The sequence below is a fragment of the Falco cherrug genome, chromosome 9 (assembly GCF_023634085.1).
Source record: "Falco cherrug isolate bFalChe1 chromosome 9, bFalChe1.pri, whole genome shotgun sequence".
Taxonomy (NCBI): domain Eukaryota; kingdom Metazoa; phylum Chordata; class Aves; order Falconiformes; family Falconidae; genus Falco; species Falco cherrug.
Genome location: NC_073705.1, coordinates 55,592,923 through 55,613,725, shown reverse-complemented (window position 1 = coordinate 55,613,725; position 20,803 = coordinate 55,592,923). Strand labels below are relative to the sequence as shown.

At 40.7% G+C, this 20,803-nt stretch overlaps 1 protein-coding gene across 1 annotated transcript in view; it reads right to left on the bottom strand.

Moving 5' to 3' along the window:
- Positions 1-20,803, bottom strand: part of MGMT (O-6-methylguanine-DNA methyltransferase) — a 168,716-nt gene that overhangs the window by 129,660 nt on the left and 18,253 nt on the right. Inside the window, exons 3-4 of the mRNA XM_055719789.1 lie at positions 16,132-16,271; positions 15,601-15,681 (exon numbers count right to left, since the gene is read on the bottom strand). Coding sequence (XP_055575764.1) covers positions 15,601-15,681; positions 16,132-16,271 — 221 coding nt within the window. The remainder of the gene's footprint in view (positions 1-15,600; positions 15,682-16,131; positions 16,272-20,803) is intronic.

Sequence of the window (20,803 nt, the reverse complement as noted above, 5' to 3'; positions counted from 1 at the left end):
TGAATGTAAATGTAGAACATCTAGCAACAAGGGACAACGTTTCAATTTAAGACTGCCATTGCAAGAGCCTTCGATAGACTGCTGCTTGGTCACCTGAACTCCAAGCCCCCGGCTCCAACTCCTCCCTGTGCAAACAGCGAGGTAACCCAGAGAAACACAGACAGGAGCGCCACTGGAGGGATCCACTGCAATGCATTCCTTTAGGAGGGGATACAAGATACTTTGCAACCCCAACTAACCAACGTGGCTGCCCCTTTATACAGTCACAAACAGCATTACTGAAAGGATCCCCCCAAACAGGTGCTCAGATCTGTTTGACTGATGATTCCCTCTGGCTGAAGCCTAAATCTGGGCTTTCTGGTGAACGTAGAAGTGACTGCACCCCACAACACTGCCCACCCATGCATGCAGTGATGCTGCCACCCACATTGCTCGATAAGGGTGTGGGGAATGCACTTTTCATCACTATCTGTTAGACAGACAAGGAGCCACATGCCGGATTGCTTAGCTAGAAGCAATAGCATAGAAGTTTCTTTAAACGGTGGAACAATATTCAGAAAAAACATGATTATTTTAAAAAATAAATTCCTTTCCAGTTGAAAAGTTTACTCAAGATGGAAAGACAGTTCTTTACAGCACTCCCAGTTTTGGTATTTCCCAATTAAGGTACACAGATATCTCTTCTGCAGTCCAAAACAAAGCAGACCTTTCAATTCTGCAAGTGCTACCCTGACAGAGCCTGTAGTTAAGCCGTGTGAGTTAGAGTTGGCTTGGTCATAAATTATCCCAATTGCTATGGATTTTTGATAACAAAGCGATAGACCTGAAAGAAAAGTATTGAGTGAAGACAAAGTTACAGCGTGAATTAAGACAAAGCAAAAATGTAATACACAAAAGTGTCAGTAGTATTCATTTCATTATTTAAGCAATGCCACTATTTAATAAATTAGTAAATATGTGCTCATTCTGATCGTTCTTTTAAAGTTTTCAATAAAACTAAGAATTAAGATGCAGCAAGCTTTTGGAATGAATATCAATAAGCAACTGATGTAATTCAGAAATACTTTCAGTGATCCAAGTGCTAAAGCAAACCCAAAGCAGTCCTTTGCTGCCACTCATGTACAAGTTACAAAAAAATCCAAGAAAAACACAAACCCAAATTTTAGTCCCAGCATACTGGACTAAAAATCACTTCAAAGTGACTGTTTAGGTAACACTGCTTTCAAAGTGAGAAATTTTTACTGTACATGCAATTTTGTAGCCTACAAAAGAATTCAAGACTCTAGATCCACAAGCTAAGTCTGACTCACCCGAGATGTGAACACAGCACCATCAGCAAATAGAAAGTGTTATCAAGTATGTGTATCTGAGCTACTTTTTGTTTTCTTTCAGCTTCATGATACCTGGGGGTTGTTTTTTGGCCATTTGGCATCTTTTAGCTGTGATTTATCATTACTTCAGACAAAAGAGTCTTTGTTCATTTTCAAATTACCTGCATGCACTGGAAATCATACATATCGTGAATGTTTTTTTGTTCCTGTATGCTTTTGTTGCCTGCTTTTGTTATTGCTATAAGTTCTATGAAAAAGAATTTAAACACGTATTTCCCAGAACAGACAGGAAGCAAGACATGCTATCACAACCCTGAGGATATCCTCTGCTTCACACTGAAACATAAATCTTAAAACCCAGAGGATATCTGCATAAATGAAGAGCATCTGGACAACCTCAGAGTCACAAGCAATATTACACAGCACACAGAAAACTTCTGACCTACAGGAGTTGATAGGTGATCCCAACCATGACCAACAGAAATTGCAACCAACACTGGAGCAGAGTGAAACAGGGATCTGGTTTTACACCACCAGAGCAGCAAAGGCAGAAAAGCCTCCCAAAATGTTCATCTGCAAAAAGCCTTCAAAAGCAAGAAACAAACACCTCACCAAAAAAACCCCACCACCTTGGTTAATCGCCCCTGCCCTCATCAGCAGAAGAAATCAAAGAAGATCAGACTCTTTCAAAGAATTCAAGTAGAGGTACAGAGAGTCAAGACAGCCTAAGGAGCTCTGTGTCAGGGAGATGGAAAGGGTGCGACCCAGAGATCAGGGCAGTCTGGACTTTTGAATTTCAGAGGTACAAACAGAAGACATTTTCTATATTCTTCAGGTGTTCATGTCAGCATTTAAAATTAGAACAAACTATTTTTGGAGGTGAAGAACATTCATGAGCTGTGAAGAATGACTACTTCCAAATTATTGAGGTATTACGTTTCAAATTGCCTTAATATAAGCTGATTTATATTTATGACCAAGTTTCATACGGCGTTTAAACTTCCAAGAACCCCTCCCAAGTCAGATCATTGAACTTGAAGAGTTTAAAAAAGAAGGCAGGAAATACTCTCCACCCTCCTCCTCCCTTCTGTCCAGGCATCTGCACACCGGGCTGTTCAGCGCAGCTATCCATCACACGGGGGTTTCTAGAAGTTGTATTTTGGTCAGCACAGTTGTAGTTTATGTATTACTCCACTGTAGCACCACCTACCCCAGTAGCTCTTGGTCTAATGCAACAGCCATCAGAACCTTGGTGTGCTTCCATAACACGCTGTATGTTACTCAATGCAACTACTGTCTGATGGCCACATGTATTCCGAGGGAGGACCGTGCTCTTTATGTTTAGTAGGGACTGATCCACCCAGAACCTGACAAACACTCTTTGAGGGAGACTTGTTCTTTTTGACAGCAATCTGGGATATAACCCTTATCTCACTTTTAGGAAAATTCAGACGTTTCCTGTTGACCATGAAGGACTACAAAAGCATCTCTCCATTAAAGTGGACTTTCAAGACCTTTCAAGAGGTGTGACTTCAGTGCCACTGGTGGGTTGGGGCAAGATGGAAATAAACAGCTTGCCACCATCTGCAGAGTAAGGCCTTGAGAAACATTTCAGTGTCACACCAGGACAAAGAAGCACCCTGTCCTTGTGGAACACACAGTACCACAGCCCCTGCATCCTGGACCTTTGCAGTGCACAGGGCTGAAATACAAAACTTGAAAAATAAACTAATCACCCACACACCATGGTAAAACCAATCTGCAGCATCCTAAATTTTCATAAGGTAGGCAGTCTACCAATGTAGTTCTGCATACGTGATGATAAATCTATCTAGCTGTCCAGTGGTGTGGTTCAATGAATGTGACGAAACCTAGCCTTTTTGAATATTTTCTTTCCAGCTCTGGAGAGGCTGTCCATCAGGAGCAGAAAGCGGTCACCACTTTTGCAGCTGACACTCTGTTAGTATGCACTAGACACTGTTGCTCATCAGAGGAGCCAAGCGGACACCGAGCTAGGCAGTGTCTGCCCAGCATCTCCATGATAAGATACCGTGTGTGCACGTCTGTACACGTAGTTTAAATCAGTAGCAGTGCTATATGCATCTGCATCATTGTGCCCATGAAACAACAAACTAATCCACCCTCAACGACTGCATAACACCGATGAAGCACTGAGAAGCAGGATGCGCAGGGCGACTACGTTAATCATCATCTGGACACAAGCAAAACCTAACCAAGGGTACATGAATCAATGAAGAACTAGAGGAAAAACAAATGACAAGAAAACAATTGACTGGTAACCTAAAGTACAAAGTTTTTAACTTCATGTCATTACTTCTTGCTCTAACTGAGCACAAGCTGAAAAATGGAATGGTCCTCTGCAACAGTCCTGTTTCATACTAGGCAGTTCTCACAAGATGTATAAATCTATGTTATTATGAAGTTACTTAGAAAAATAAAATAAAATTTAAAATAAACTATTAGTATGAATGACAATTTGTGCTCATTTTAGTAAGCAAGGAGGCAACTGTGAGTATTTATCACTTGAAGGATTATATGTGTTAAACCTTAAACTCTTCAGAAGCCAATAGGAAATTATTTCTACTTAATCAGAACCTCGGAGATCTAGCAAAGATGGTGAAGAGATGCTACCGTCTTCGGCAATGAATTTAAAATGCAATTAAATATTTTCTATTATTTTTTCCAAGAATCTGAGGAGGATGCAGTTCTGTTCAGGGCTATTCGACTGACATTTCCTTCTCATCCGATTTGCAAAGAGGTCTGCAGGATTAGAACAGGCTACCTTTGACTTCTTCCTGTGATTTCATTAAATCCAGTGCAGTTCAAGGTACTTTGATAGCAACAAATACAGACCGAGAACTCACGTCCTCTATCCCTTACTTATTCCAAACAAGCTGTGAATTTGGAACAGATTCAAAACGGAAATATTCCCCAACTGTCATTTCTTAAAACGAGCAAAATGAAGTGACACCATAATGAAAGACAGGGGAAAAAAAAAAAAAAAAAAAAAAAAAGCCCAGTAAGGTGGTCTCTGTTCCCAGGACATTAAAGTTAGTTAAAGGAAGCTCATAAAAAACATACCAGGGATTTCTAGAGATAAATTCTTATAAAGCAAGCAGAATAACTATGATGTTGGAAGAAATTTTTAATATTATTTTGCAATGTATTACAGAAGACGCAAGGCAGGCTACGCACGCAAACCAGCAGAAGGGATGGTGATAGTTCCCAGTTTCCACCCTTCTACAAACTCCCATGAGACACACTGATGTATCATTAGCCAAGAAATAGCCCTTGATGTGAAACTTTAGAACAACCAGCTTGTACAAACACGTTGTTTACACAGCAGCGGTCTCCAACAACATGCTTCTATACTGTGCATTTTGAGTCTTATATTTACTTTAGTAATTCTGAAGTGAGCATCTGATCATAGCCAAAAGTGGCCTTCCAGTGCCCTGGACACTGTTTATCTCATTTATGTTGTTTCACATGCCATTTTAATTGAATAGAAAACAAAACACACTGATTGAGTTTCTTTCACAGACCTTAAGAAAGGAACTGCAAAGCTGGCCTGCTGTATGTTAATGCTTCCAGGATCTGGGGACAACCCACCTTTGAAAGCAAAGCTCCAACTCGATTCCCGTATAAACATCCTTACCTGCGTGTTTTCTTCAAGGTGCCTTAATGTAATCACAGGCTGCCAGGATAATCCTGCTGAGAAGAGACCTCCCTGGGGCCAGATCAATGCCTGCAGGTGCTCCACGTATTCCTGGTTCAACCTCTGACCACCAACACAGCAGCAGAAACTTTTCTTATTGCCTTTCACCTTCCTTTCAACTCCTAACTCCAGTTGAGGTTCCACTTTCTTGACATCATCCCTACAAGCCTGGGCCGTGTTTCCGAAGTCTTCCTTTATCCCTCGGCCCTTCCTGCCCTCGTGCACTGCCTTTCAGCAGCGCAGCTCCTCCACGCGCTCCCTGCCTTGCCAAGCAGTCTCCTGACAAGCTGTGTCCCCACCTGCAGGGATGGACCATTCTGCAGCACAAAGATGCTGCCCTGGACGATGTGACAGCTTTCCTAAACCTCTGCACTTCCCGGCTGCCTCCCATGGGAGGTAGCTACCAGTTCCCTCCCAGAATCTGCTTTCCTAAAACCCAGACTCTGCACACTTCTCCCCTTCCTCACTCAGTCCTGCAGAATCCATCAGCAGTGCCTCACAGTCCAACCAAGGCTGTCACCAGCCCCACATCCCCAAACTGCTCTCCCTCATTAGTGAGCAAAAGGCCCCACCGCACACCACCCTTGGCTAAGCCACCCAGGGCCACGCATCAAACAAGTGTCCTTGATATCCTCCATATCAAGGATCTTGAGAATTCCGTATCAAAGCATCCTGAGAATTCGAATCCCACCACGTTGCCTGTTCAGGAGATACCAGGGGGGCTGAAATCCTCCATGAGAAGAAAGGTCTGATTTGGAGACTGACTTCAGTTGTTTAAAGGTGGCTTCTATGGTTCATTGCAAACTCCCAACCCGTAACTCTTAGTGGCCTCTGGCATGTAACGCCAGTGGCACGGAGAAGCTCAGTTGCTGCCTATTAACCGATAATTTTTGCTATCTCCTTATCACACACTTAAGACTTCAAACTTTCAGAAATGTTGCTAAGAACTACATGGGACCACTCAGTCCTCCCCATTGAAAAGACAGCTCCCAGATTTCAATGGAACTGGGATTTGAGTCTATATAAATTGGACACTGAGATAAACCATCGGAACACATCAAGAGTTTCAGTCACCACGTTTCCAGAACGGCTCTGTACCCAGAGATACTGACAGCAAAAGTTAAAACCCAGAAGCTGGAGGCTTTCAGAAGAAGCCTGAGGTCTGCGATACACAGCGGTGCCCCACTGCAATCTCCAGCCTTCCTGGCTGACAGCACCCACCGCTGTTCCATCCCAGGGCGAGGTACTGCACACCACTGCTAGGAGCACTGCTGATCAGAATTTTAACATTCTGGTGCAAAATGAGAATAAGATGAGATGTGATATGGAAACCAGTACTAAATGTTTAATATGATCAGCAATTCACAATTATTTCTTAAGTGTCTTTTTCTGGATAACTTTTTCCAGTGCGTGATCTCAATGAGAAGATAACATGAGATGCTGCTTTTGAATAAGTTATACATTTCCCTTGCTTTACTTGAACATAACAATGCCACCACTATTAATATTTTTACTCTACAAAACAGCACTAGCCTTCCAAAGAAAAAGTCCTTGACCAAAAATATCAGAGGATATTAAACTGAGAAGTGATCTACTGATGCAAATCATTAAATCTATTTGCATTTGCTTACTGAACCCTAACACAGAAATTAAACTACATAGTGTGGGAAAAAGAGCTGGTTTTGCATGGTTAAAAGGAGACATCTTGGAAGATCCAAGCTCTATGTCATTAATTTTCCTTCTTCCCCTCATTAACAAGTAAAATGTTTTCACTGCTTGAAAAGTTTTAATAAATAGGAAAAAGCAGGGCAGCTGACATAAGTTTTTAATGTAATATACAAGAGCTTTTAATATTTTTACATATATTAATGTAAAAGCTAAAAATAAATGTTAAAAGGTTACATTTGTGAAGAAAGAAAAATGGCATTTACAGTTACAGGAAAAGGTTTGAGAATTTAACTCCTCCTTTCCCAGCACGGTGTTCTGAAGATCATTTGCCATTTAACTGAAAATCAATATAATTGCAAAGGCAAGCCACCGCAGGAGTGGCACGTGGGTTAAGGACACATATTGCCCCACAGCTCTGCACTCCAGGATGATTTACTGTGCTTTCTCCTACCAAGTCTTAATTCCTTCCATAATAAGAATTTTAGGTAGGCATTTTAAGAACAGCTATAATTAGCACGAGGATTGGTAGTATGCGATCTTTGCGAGCTTTACTGCAAATGCATGGGCCAAAGCAGCCAAAGACCAGCTATTGCAGCTGCCACCTCCACCCAGAGCCGGGCAAAGCCACCCAGTACAAGATAAACCCAAACAGTCCTGGTACTTCTCAAACACCACACATTGCTCTGATCATACATAGCGTTTGCACAGTCAAGGCTCTTCAGGTACCACAGACACTTCTCAGGAAAACACTCTTTGTAATTCAGTTCTCTCACTTAAGGAGAGCTGCAAGAAGGGTTCCTATTATTCAGATGGCTCTGTGGTTTTAAATTATTCTCAGCATTATCTATCTACGTATCTAGATTTTTTTGGAGGACCAGAGAAGCCTGGGAAGAAAACTAAGATGAAAAGTTGCAGTATTTAAGAATACCCACTAATTCTGATACATAATAAAATCATAATCCATGTCATTATGCAGCCCATCTTCCCATCTTTATAGCAAGGATTTGCAATAGGAAAGTGCTCCACTGCATTAAGCTACCTCTGGCACGAGAAGTGGAAAGGTTCCACTCGTGGTCTGAATTACAGAAGAGTTAGTAAAGACACACCAGGCATAGTATCTGTGGCACAGTATAGGGCAGGGTGTCAGGAAACTACTTCCTTCCTGAGAAATTTCTTGAGGAGATGACGCTGCATAGCCAAATTCTCACACTCCTCTGACAAAATTATTTTTCAGCACTATTACAGCTCTACATCTTCTGCGCGAGAAATAAACCCATCATATCTGTGGTATTTTCAAGTGGGTGTCTGCACAAGTTATATTATCTAATACAGTTTGTTGTTATTTTTGCCATTTTAAAATATCATCACTGTAAAATGTGGTCGCTGGGTTGTTATAACATTTCTTGCTTTAGAAGTCTTGGCCAACCATCAAGGTTTACAAACGCACACCAGGCAAACAGCAAAGCTTTTTGTTCTTCTGCACACTGAAATAGGGCTTTTAGTGTTTTGACATGGCATTGTCTACGTAAACATTAAAGGTTTTAAAACATCAGATGAGTACCATACATTAGTACCATGAATAACTGTCCAATAGAAATCTGGATTTTTATTGTATTTGTGTAAAGTCCTCAAAGCCTTCTCTGGATAGATTTCTGGAGAAAAACACAACCGAACACTTGCAAACCCCATACCTATTTGAATCCTGTAATACTGCCTCTGACAGATGAATAGAAATGCAGTGGTGCTGTCAGGAAAAATAACACATCTAAAGTATAGTATTGATTACAGTCGAGTTGCTCAAGATTCACTTCAGTTTAAGTAAAAGAGGAATGTGGGTTTTGCCAATCACACAAAATCAAATTCACCATCCAAACCTGACATAAAACTTCTCCTGAAAACCATTTCTAAAAACATATGAAACTGTGTATTTGAGCTGTACTACGTGTAAGGCTTTGACAGAGTCTGAACTTTCTACGTGTATTTCGAGTTTATTTTGTTTAAGTTTTTGAAACACCATTTCCAATAAAAAGTTTTCTTATCTTGATGCAGCATAAACAATCTAGCATCTCCGCAAAAAAACTATGAAAAAACCTACCCCAGTTTATTTTTAATAAAAGGAGGACTATGCTATATAATAACTCTTCCTGCCACATCCATTGAATCTGCTGAAATAAAGATTGATGCCTGGATATTTGTAGACACTTCTACCAGAGAAGGTAATATTTCTTTCTTTTTTTCTTTTCTTTCCCTTTTTTTTTTTTTTTTTTTTTTTGAATATACCACCTTCCTGTTATTTTGAAGTTTTCTGAAGTAACAAGCATCATCTTCCTATTACCCAGGCACGCGCATGTTTTGTTTGTAAAACAAGCAGCAGCAAACGAGATTTGTGACAGCTTATAAAGGCTTCGGAAGAGAAATATGTGTAAGACTGACCTTCTCCTTTTGGTACCTGCTCTACATAGGCACCCAAACCACGCTTTCACTTTAGTCATCAACATGAAAATCAACATTGTCAGGATTGTGAGGGGTTAGAACACAAGAGAAGCAGCCTGAAGACCAGACCAACACAGAGCACACGTGTACTCCTGCACTGCCTCACACGCACTGCATTCCCCCCGTTTTCAAGGGAACTAACTGTCTAAAATCCTGCGTGGATTCTGCCCCATGCATTGAATGAGCATCACCCCAGAAGGACCAGGTGCTCTCCCAGCCAAAGCGGCACTTCGAAGCTTCTGAGAACAAGGTACTCCAGAAGTGAAGAACACACAGAGTGGTCTGCGCCCTTCACCTAGCTGCTACCAAAGGACTTAACACCCTCCCACTCGCATCAAATGCAGACGGTAACTCAAACCTAATCTGTTTGTATTAGTGCCTACAAAAGATCCATCTTATGAACCATTTTCCAGTCACTATAAACAGTAATTAAATACATTAAACTATAAAAAAGGGAAAGTGCCATGTGAAACATACTTTGATCATTGCTAAGTGCCGTCAGCTTAGATGATTATGGTATTTATAAGAGTAAGTGCTGTGTTTTAGCTGGCAGCAAACCGACGCATCTGGACTTGTCCACAGTCAGTTGGTGTTTTAACATCTTCTCCTGCGGGGCAGGAACACCACCTTACAGAGGAACAAGTACCGCTACAGTACTTGTTAAGAAACCCAACCAAAAAGAAATACAATTTTCCCAAAATTACATGATAAATATTATTAATATTGTTACTCATAAGGTCTATCAACTGCATGCAGACCATAGGATGACTCCATATGGACAGTAGTCTTGATCTTTGAAATAACAAGCAATACAGCTGTACTTATCCAAGAATAATGGTTGTAAATACAGTTGGCCCATCTTCAGTGGCAGAAATGTCAGGTTCTGCACAAGGAACAGAACCAAGCGGTTTGGTTCCACCAGATAGATCTTTTCTCAAGAAACAACCTGGATTCTATAGAGCCTATGCTACCCCTAGGTTGTTTCAAACCAGTCTTTAGGGCACCTTTCTCATCCCTACTCCCACTCTACGTTTAGAGATCATCCCAAAACCATTGACTTTTACTGCAAATATGTACTTTGCCTCATTCAGGTTTTATCCTGTACCATTTTAACTAGAAAATCTCTGCTGTTACAGAATAATTTTAAGGCAGAACTGAGTAGGAAAGAGTGGCACCTCTCCCAAGCTACATTGCCAATAACCCTCTATTCACATTAGTCACATCAGATGTTCATGGTAAACCAGGAATCTATTCAAAGCAGCTAAGCAGAGTAGTTGCATGCCTACCTCCTTCAGTAGGTTTTTAGTATGCCCCTGAGCTCCACTAAGTTTCTTAGCCTTGGCTGATGCTTATTGGAAAAATAGGAGGAGTGGCACTCTCCCAAATGCCTCCCACTTGTGGCATCAAAGTGAGATATCACTCTCAGTAAATTTTACAGTATGAGGAATGAAACAGTTAGCAAAGTTGACATTTAAACCATCATCACTGGCTATGATTAAATACCTCAGAGATGAACAGAGTGGTTCACACCTCTCCAAGTTATTGTTCTAGGCTCTTATCAGACTCCCGTACACCACTGCATCCGCTGCGTTTTCACACACTTGAGATTTTCTTTGAATCTCTAATAGCTGGAAACCTGTTTAAACTGAGATTCTGGAGAGTTTCTGATAATGTTAAACTGGCAGAGAGAGATTGACTGAAACCCTGGCGAACTCCTTGAACTGCAGATTCACCCTTAAAAGGTTTAGGGAGATTAATAATACAAGCATGGCCGAACTGCCTCTTTCTTCCTCCTTCTCTGATCTCTCTCAGTAAGATGTAGGGAAATGAAACACTATAAAGAAAATTGCAAATAACCTGCAAGAAATACAGAGGGCAGATGGGATCACACCACTTCCAAAAGAATGTCTCTTTTGAAAAGAGCGTAAAGGGAAGCCTGGGGTATCCCTACAGCACCAGGGAAATGCACATTCTGACCATTAAAGCAATGGTAAAGCAAGTCAGCCTGCCCAACCTCACTGCTCGCAAACAGGCATGAAACACCAACAACTTCTCTGAAGTCTCTCAAAGTCAAGTTTTCATCCATACTGACAAACACCCCATTCCCTGAGTCCATGGAGGAGAAGCAGGAGCTCTGGCTTCTCTCTGTTGAGCTCAGCCAGCCGTGGATCCCAGCAGCCCCAGGCCGGATGAGCAGGAGCCCAGCTCCGAGGGGTGGCTGTCCCCAAATCATCCGCATCTTGCCCCAGTGCTGGGCCTGTCCAAGCACGGCAGTGACAGGTCACCGCCAGCTGGGCTCAGCTTTTAAGTGGAAAAACTCAACTTCTGTTGGCATCCTTAAGTCCCGTGGTGAACGTCAATATTAGCATAACCTGGGATCCATGCCCACTAATCGGATGGAAGTTTAACTTCCATTTCACGTGCACCCTCATCAGTACCTAGTAGCATGTTGCACTGTTTGTGACCCCACGCTCAGCAGGACAGGATTTTCCAACCACACGCTGGAAACTGTTTCAGTTTACTTCAAGGCACGTTATACCACTGCCCGCACCCCCCCCCCCCCCCCCCGTTTTTTTGTTTTTTTTAATAAAATGCTCCAGTTGCCCCTGTATTTCCCTGCAGTAGCGCACGTGTAGGCTAGAGAACTTCTGCACACGCTGACCACGCAGGGCACTGGGAAGCCTGGGGCAATCTTCCTGCGGAAAGAGGGAATTCCTGGAAGAATGCGACACAAGGGAAAAACTGGTCCCTGCTGCCATCCCAACTGCCAACTCAACATCCCATGTTTCCAAAGTATCTTCCGCTGTAAATATTTAGCACAGGAAAATCCAAGCACGGTTTCTGTTACTGTTAACAGAATTAATGAGTGCAACCTGCTACTCCCCGAGCAGGTAATTTACCCCTCTTGAGCGCAGGAGGAAGACAAGGCTTCTCAAAACAGTCGTCCCAGCATGGGAACACCACAGCTGACAGCAAAATAATGAAGGAAACTAATTCTGAAACTCCAAAGCTGCTAGAGACACTCAGAAGTACAATAAAAGTAAAAAAAAAACAAAAAAAAGTGAGTTTTCTTTTTGACGTCAGCAAAAATTTTGGACATCAGCAAAAAGAGGTAAACACTTGCAATATTTCAGGCAGAAAAATCAGAGGAATGTACCTTCTTGATCAAACTAATTCTTGTATTTGTGTACACTGAAAGAAAAAGTACAACAGCTGATATAGTAATATATATATATATAAAAAATATATTATATCACAGGTAATATATATACTTTCAGTTCTTTTTTTTTGAAGATATTAACTGTGGAGCTGAAGTTCTTAGAAAGTGACAAATTTATAAAGTCAAGCTCCATCTTTGGTATACCTTTTGCCCCACTTTACAACCCTAAAGCAGTACACTCCAACGTGCTTCAGAAACAGCCCTACAGCCTCCAGCCAGCCTGCGAGCCCAAGGCAGGCACCGCCTCACAATGTACGTAGCTTAAATCCACCGCACCCTCCGTCCTACAGTGTGTGCGTATCAAAAAAAAAAAAAAAAGAAAAATTTTATTATTCCAAAGCTATTCTGATACAGATATCATCTCTTCCGGCTCCGTCTTCAGCACCTTATTAATTGACAATGCCAACCTGAACACCAAAGAAGTCAATCCACAATTTAAATACTAAACGAGAAATGGGTGATTTCAAGTTACTGTTTAAGGCAGCCAATTGTTAGCACAGATACTAGATTGCAAAATAGCTGGAAAACCATTTTAGTTCACAATAGTTTATGTTTTAGTTAGGATTCAGTAAATGAAAACTTTCACAATCATATTTAACTGAAATTCCTCATTTTTATATATATGAAATCTGATTTTGCATATCTATACACATCCATTTCAAAAGCTTGAATGAAAATTCCTCCTCTCCAAACAGAAACCATTACACTATGACGTGTCTTGACTTTTAACTCTGCCAGCTTGACAAGGCGCAGAATAACCTTAGGTTATTACAATTAGTTTCATCTCATTAATAGATCAATTTCTCTCAAGCATAGTGAAAACTGAATTTTACTTTGTTGCTTCTCCTCCTAGTCTACATTATAGTCTGTGTTCTTAAGTTTTAAGGAGAGCCATCACAGAACAGGTTGTAATCTCAGGTGATTAATTGCACCGCATTTTACAAGCTGTAAAATAGAGCAAGATCTCCACAAACCGATTATGCCATTAACCAGGCACTCTTATCAGATTTTTCTACAACTAGCAGGTTTGTCTGACAGATTGCAAGTCTTAAGTATTTATATATTTCAAAGGTTTACTTATTTTTGTTGTTAAAAAACCTTAAAATCTATATTGATTGTTACATGCAATTCTACATGAAAAGTCCCCAGCACCATGGAGCAGAATACCAATATTTATTACTAGACTTGCGCTCATTATGGTTCTCTCTGACAGGGGTCCATTAAAATCAATTTTTATGTTTCTTATGTGGTTTTTTTTTTTTCCCTACCCAATGTTCTTACCATAGTGTTTATTAGCCAGTCAGGAGAAACACTGGGCACTGTTTTGTTTTTATTTTATTCTGTCGAAAATAATGAGGCCAGATTTAACAACTATTCACTAGCGATGAGTAGAAGAGATTAAATGTTATACTTCAGCACAAACATTTACAGATGGCTTTAAAATTTTTAGAACTTTATCATCAGTAAAGACAAAAGGAAATCCCACTTTCCACCTCTTTTTCACATTTAAATTCTTAAAAGTAATTGTAAGAATATTCTGCTTACCATTAACTTCTGAGCCACTCGTGAGTAATAGTCCCTCTAATAGAACCGTTTTTGCATATAAATCATGGCATCCGCTAAGTTAAGTGTTATCAAGATGCCACTAAAGCCTCAAAATTTCCCAGAACTGAAGTCAGCTTACCACTGAGAAAACTGAAAGATCAGGATGAGATAAAAATTAAAGAATTAGGAAAAGGATCTAGACTGCCTAACCTCTGCCTGAAGAACAAGACCACAAGGCCCTTCTTCAACCTGCCAACATGGCCACATTACAGGTGAGTAAGCGACCGATGTTCTGGCAAACCAAGAGAGCAGCAGCCGTCCCCATGAAGGGGACAGCCCTTGCCTTGCAGCAAGGCTCCCTCGGGAAGGGGAACAACTCACCCTCTGTAACAGCATCTTCCACCTGTGTGGGCAGGGGTGAGTAACAAAGAACTCAGAGCTTTTGGGGACACGTGTAATTTCCTGGAAAAAGGTCTGTGTGGCCGAAGGATCAATTTCTGTCCCTAGAAACGTTGTTCAAAAAGAGAAGGCAACCCATGAAATGAAATATTTGAAACCTCAACAGTAAATACAGAAGTCAAACACAGAACTTTGCTCTTACCTCTCCAGGAGAGCTACACAAACACACAGAGTAGAAAAACTATACCTCCCCATCCACCTTCTTGGCCTCTGCTAATTAAGAGCCTGTAATTACTTACTTTGAAAAATATGCCATTTCACTTTGAGTCTGTATTTTTAGTACTCACAACTTCATGATTGTTTTTTGTCTTCAGCTTTTGTTTTCATGCAATTCGCTTTACGTCTACCATTATAAAGAAGAACACACAGTTTCCCATATTTGTCACCTCTGAGAGCCCACAGACCTTTTTCTTACTATTTTTCCATCTGCTCGTCGACGTTTCCTCTTCTCAAGGGTGAAGTCCTCATCTGCTTAGCTGTTCTTCAGGCTGAAACTGCTCTGCAGCAAAGGCAAGCTTCAGCCTTATCCTAAATACTGCTTTGTTTCCAATCCCTCATCAGCAGAAATCCAATACTGAAATCAGCATATGAGGAAACTGAAGTACTTATTTCCATATCACTGAAGTTGGCAAAACTGTCAAATCCAGAGGCTTGAGGGTTTTCATATTAGAGGCAAAACCCATTTCAACCAGAATACACATTATGCTTCATATTCCTGATTAATTTTATACACACTTAAATTACAAGGATAATAAATTAAGAAAACAGAAAAGGGAAACCCCCATAAATCAATGGAAAATGTCAGAAGGAGAAAGCAGGAGAGAAAAGGACAACTGGAGAGAAGGAAGCCAAATCTGTTTCAGTCTTGTCAGAAAAAACTCTGCTGTAATGGACTATGGCAAAGGCTACAATTTTACTACCAAAAAGAGCTGAAGAGACCAGCTTTAAATAAGTAGTATTATTAACTGTCATTCTGGCAAAGAAATTTGGCATCTAGTAATTTTGAAGGAATTCAGTGTTCCTTCTAAAAATGTCACTAAGCATTTCCTCACAAACAAGGACAAAGCAGAGACAGAAGATCTGAACAGGACAGATGTACTTTAGCAGCCTGAACAGCACTGATATTCAACAGCAAAACACAGCAATACCTCCTCAACCAGTCCCGTATTTGAGACATCATCTCCACTGCCATGCATGTAATCTGTTCTGAACTCCACAAGACATTAGAGCTATGGGAAGCAAATCAAAGCTCTGAAGTAGTGTGCAGTAATTAAAACAATTACCCAGTCTTGGTTCTGCCTGTTGGAACATATATATCTAGATACAGGTCAGCCAAATTTGCCAAGTGTGCATGGAGGTCTTACTGCTCAGTAACAGATTTACATGTGTGTCCAAAATATGGGGCAGGATGTACTTTCAAAACCTACGTTAAATTTTTATTTTTATTTTTTAGAACATTTCTTTGCTAATATTACTCATGCAGCAGACAGAGAAATGCATTTTGGAGCTGGCCAGTCCTTAAAGGCACTGGAAGCTGCTTCTGCCTCTCACAACAGCAAGTACTATGTTCCCAGTATGGTTAGTAAAAACAAGTACACATAGTTATGTCTTAGATCCTCTGGGCAATCTCTTCCCTCTACCACATACATAAACACAGGACCAACAGGACATGAACTTACCCACTTGGCAGCACGCTTATTTTGGGAAGTTTTATTTCATGTAAGCCGGTTTCACACCCAGATATCCTGAGCTTTCCCACGGGGCTAAGCAGAACCACGTGCTTCTCCTTGCACTGAGATTCTCCCTGTTTGGAATTCACCTGTTCATCAAAACAAACTCCTCTTTAATTGCATGCATTTTTCACCAAGGAACATTCATCTTAAGATATTTCAAGTATTTTTCAAAAGTAACTTAAAAAAAGCAAGCAAAATTTCAAGTTTTCTCAACTATAGCTTTTACTCTCTAAACTCCAACTTAAAATGATCAATCCTCATCAGCATCTAAATCAAAATCTCAAATAACATGTTGACTAGCAGAATAGTGACCTTTGTAAAATCTCAAATAGTAGTTTTCACGGCTGGTTTATCAGTTAACATCCAATGCGTTTTGACACTGATTTCAAAAGGATTATTGTAAGAACAAAGTATATTCACTGGTTTAGAGCAGCAGTGTTATGCAAATAACTGCTGGAACACAAAGAGTATGTCTGCTGGAAAAATATGAATAAAATCAATCATTCCTTACTAAAAGAAACATTTATTTTTTTTAATTCCCATTGTTACTAGTCTGGTTTTACAATTACTGATAGGATGTAGTTGGAAACAGATGCCAAGCATTTCTCAGTGTTGTACAAGACCAACAATAACATACTTGTCAAAAAAACTTGGCTAAAAAAAATAAAAAACAGTCTGACTCAGTAGATGTTTGAGCTGTATTTACAGTTTGGTTTGTACAATCACTAGGAGAGAAACAGGACAGAACACCACAAGTATGTTCACTGCAGTCACCCAGACACCAAACCATAGGATCCGGACCACATCACCATTGGCGCTGCACAACCAGCACAAAAAAGCCTTTGCTGCAAAGAGCTAAATTCAAGTGAAACTGGACAAAAACAGTCAACAGAATAAAGAAACCCGAGAAACTGTAAGGCAGCACAAGCTAACTCGATCAAACAGCTCGGTTACACTGAGACCAACAAGTTTTTTTCTTGCTTTTTAAAGTCACTCAGACCACAGAACTAACTTGCAGTTTGCCTTACACCTGAAAAAGTCACTTTGTACTGCAATATTTAGAACCAAAAGTCTCCACAGACAACCGCCAAAACTTATTTTCCCCAGCATTTACCCAAGTTTATAGCCTACCCCAACGTGGTCTGAAGTTCACCTCACCTACGACACCTACGTCTGCCTACAGCAAGGAGGATGAATGCTGAAAACTTCAGGAAGCATCAGATGAAATGCACAAGTGATTAAGAAGCTGGGAAACAAGACTGAAGAGCCCAATGACAGGCTAGGGGTGCATCAGGAGACAGGAAAATCTATGCATGATGGCTTACAGCTGACCACTGCTTGCAGCTGCACAGTCATTTTTTTTTTTCCCAAAATAAGAGAATTTATCTTTAAATCCCATTACTAACTGCTATGTAACAAAGTCACATCTGCAAGTAATATCATCAATGTGAAGAGAGAAGAAAAAAAATAATCAAGTAGACAGTTTTGCCCATTAGGGCAAATGCAAACATAAAGCTCTGAATTTTGGGAAGTGCTTACACAATTCCACAGTTACTGACGCGAGCAACCAGCACAATTTTACTCAGCTTAGAGAAGTTCTGTGCAGTGTGCCAGGCTTGAGGAACTGCAGGTTCCTAATGGTTTATTTAGCTTGACTGTAATCCAAACCAGCCTTTTGCTAAATAATCAAATGTTTGCTGGTGTCACAAAGAAACTCTCCTTTTCAAGCGTATTTTCCTCATTCCTTCTTCCCCCTTAAAGAGACAACACGGGTGAACTTTTTTCTGGAGCATCACCTCACTGCAGAAGACTTAATAAAAAAGCAACATGAAAATTTACGTATCGGGAAAACCAGTATACATTCTTCATTTTTATTTGTATGACAGCCCTAAACTAGATGCACTGAACCTCATACCATGTACTCCACGAACATAACAACCTAGTGATCAGAGGACAGCTATTTCATTATAACAAAACACAGGATGCAGTGAGTAACAGAAAACTATAAATAACCCTATGAGTTCGCACCAAGTTGAACTAAGCTTTATAGATGAAAACCTTGAGTGAGTACAACTAGTATTTTCAGTCTTGTTTATCATACACATTGGGCAGCAATATTTAGAAGGTTTATTTTTATAAAAGAATGAAACTGCATGACATATATCCACATACATATGCAATTGGGTTGGGAGCCTCAAAGATGAAGGTCACCATATAGATGCAAGATGCACGCTAGACTGCGCCCAGACACTAGTGTGCCTTTCCGCTGTTCACCTCCAGCTACTAAGATGAGCCAGAGAAGACAGAGGCAATGATATGCTCCTGCAGGCAGTCCCGTTTTAAAATAAAGGACAATTTTATTCAAGGTTTAAATTGCAACAGTTTTCAGATGCAAATAAACAGCCTTTGAACTTGGCCAGCTGAAATTACCAAATGCTTAGACACCATTTGCTGCAGGACACTGAAAACCTGCTCCTGCCCACACCCTTCCAATACAGGAACAATCTGCTCAACACCGTCTTCCTTGTAGCGCCCTTGTTGAAGCTGTGAGCACCAGGAATGAATGGCAGCTTAAAACAATAATCTAATAGATCCAAATAAACTGCCTTTTTTTCGCCAGCATATGTAAATAAATCATTTAGGGAATTCTCATCAGTTACTGCACGAACTCCACCTTCACTCACCCTTTCCGCCATAATACCGACAAATCTGTGTCAAAATCTCCCATAACTTGAGTTGAAAAAAACCAGGACTTTCAGAGAGGATACTTCTGCCATCCCCTGGAGACTTGCTACAGAAAAAACCTGTGGCTGCAGTGCATGCAAGCCTGTGTCTCACTAGACTGCTAAACTCTATAGAAAACTGGAAGACTGTTGTTAGCCAACAGAATTAAGTCCTTTTTGTCATTAATAACAGATGAGTATCAAAAGGTTTTCACAGTGGAAGATTTATCAGCAAGAATATTAGCATGATTTGTGAGTTAATGTCCTGTACAGAAGAGCCTCATTTTCCAGGCATGCTCCCATGACTTTGCAACAGCATGTGCCTGGGTGGCACCACACTCCCCCGAAGGGCGAAGGTCCCCTAAATTACACATCAACACCACTGAGCATTGCTACGAAACAGAGATGTGCTGCTCAAATTGCTCTTCCTAAGGTTCAGATGCTAAGGATGCAGAACAGCAGTGAGTTTTATCTCCTAAACGAGGTGCCGGGAACCCAGAAGCCAGCATTAGCTTGATGACTTGCATGTAAGAATCTTCACCTCTCACACTTCCCACTGTAACTCAGTTTAACAGCCTTGCAGCAGCCAAGGTTTTCAGTACTAAAACATACCACCCATTTGATTAAATACAGATTTTATTTAAATTTGCATTAATGGTCCTTCACATTACAGTAAATAATTCAAAATTAATTTCTATGTTCCAGTCCTAAACCCCCAAAAGCCTTCACTGTAGCTTGGTCTGAGATCCTAGAATGTAATTCGTACCCATAATGGGGAATGGCAAAATAAAATAATGCAGAGAAATCTCAAGGATTAACAAAGTCAAAAAAATCCACAGCAAAGCGTTTCCATGCTTCACGTTCTCCTGAGAGGTTTACATTTTCCAGCAGCCAAGCCAAGAGAGCAAACCTCACAGCACACCCTGCGCCTCAGCACCGTGCCCCAAATCACTGTTACCAAGCTGGAGGGGAGACAGAACGCAAAATATCTTCATCAACATGGCTTTCCAGCTTTTCCTGTGTTCTCCTCTTAAAGATCTCACAATGCACATGTAAAGTGTTAAAACCACAGAGGCTGCAGATCTCCACTGGAAAAATGCAACAGTACTGCCCATGGATGTGTTTGCACCCACCACAAGTCTTCAGCCCTCAGGGTATCAGAAATGGTCTTAAAACAAGTTCTGGCTGAAGGCTGTGGTCAAAAAGACCAAGGATGTCACCTTTTCCCATTTTTTCCCTTCAGTATTACCAAGCGCATGACTCTGGCCCATCACGAAGGAGCCAGAGCCCTATCTCTGATAGATCTTCCTCCACAGGTTTTTCTATTTCCTTCACTCTGCTTTAGCAACAACATAAACCTACCATACCATATCAAAATATTAATAATAATCCTCTCTGCCACCACCTGCATCTGATTTAACAGGTTATTTCCATTAGGCTATAGCATGTGGCTGAACTTCAAATGGAAGTCCTCACGATTTTTTTTTACTTGAATATTTCTGAGAATCAAGGCAAACATAACATATTCAACCGCGAAACATAATGCGTCCTCACACATACTGCAATTTTATCTCTTTAAACCAAGACAGCCCAAGTGCATTAATCAGTGAGATGTCACAGTTGCCTCCAAGAACTGGGTCTCTTGATCCTTTCAGATTAACAGAAAGTGCTAATTGCTGAGCTACCCAATAATATAAATACAACCAACAAGATTAAATTGCATTACAATTCCTTCCCCTATTTCACTTGCCATTTCTCAAACGCAGAACTGGTCTTTTATACTATTTCTAGACTAGTCACTGCTGCAAATTTGAAAATTCTCTGCTTAGTTCTTCCACACCATTAAAGTTACTACTTAAAAATAAAGAACCCACTCATCTGCCACACTGTTTCTC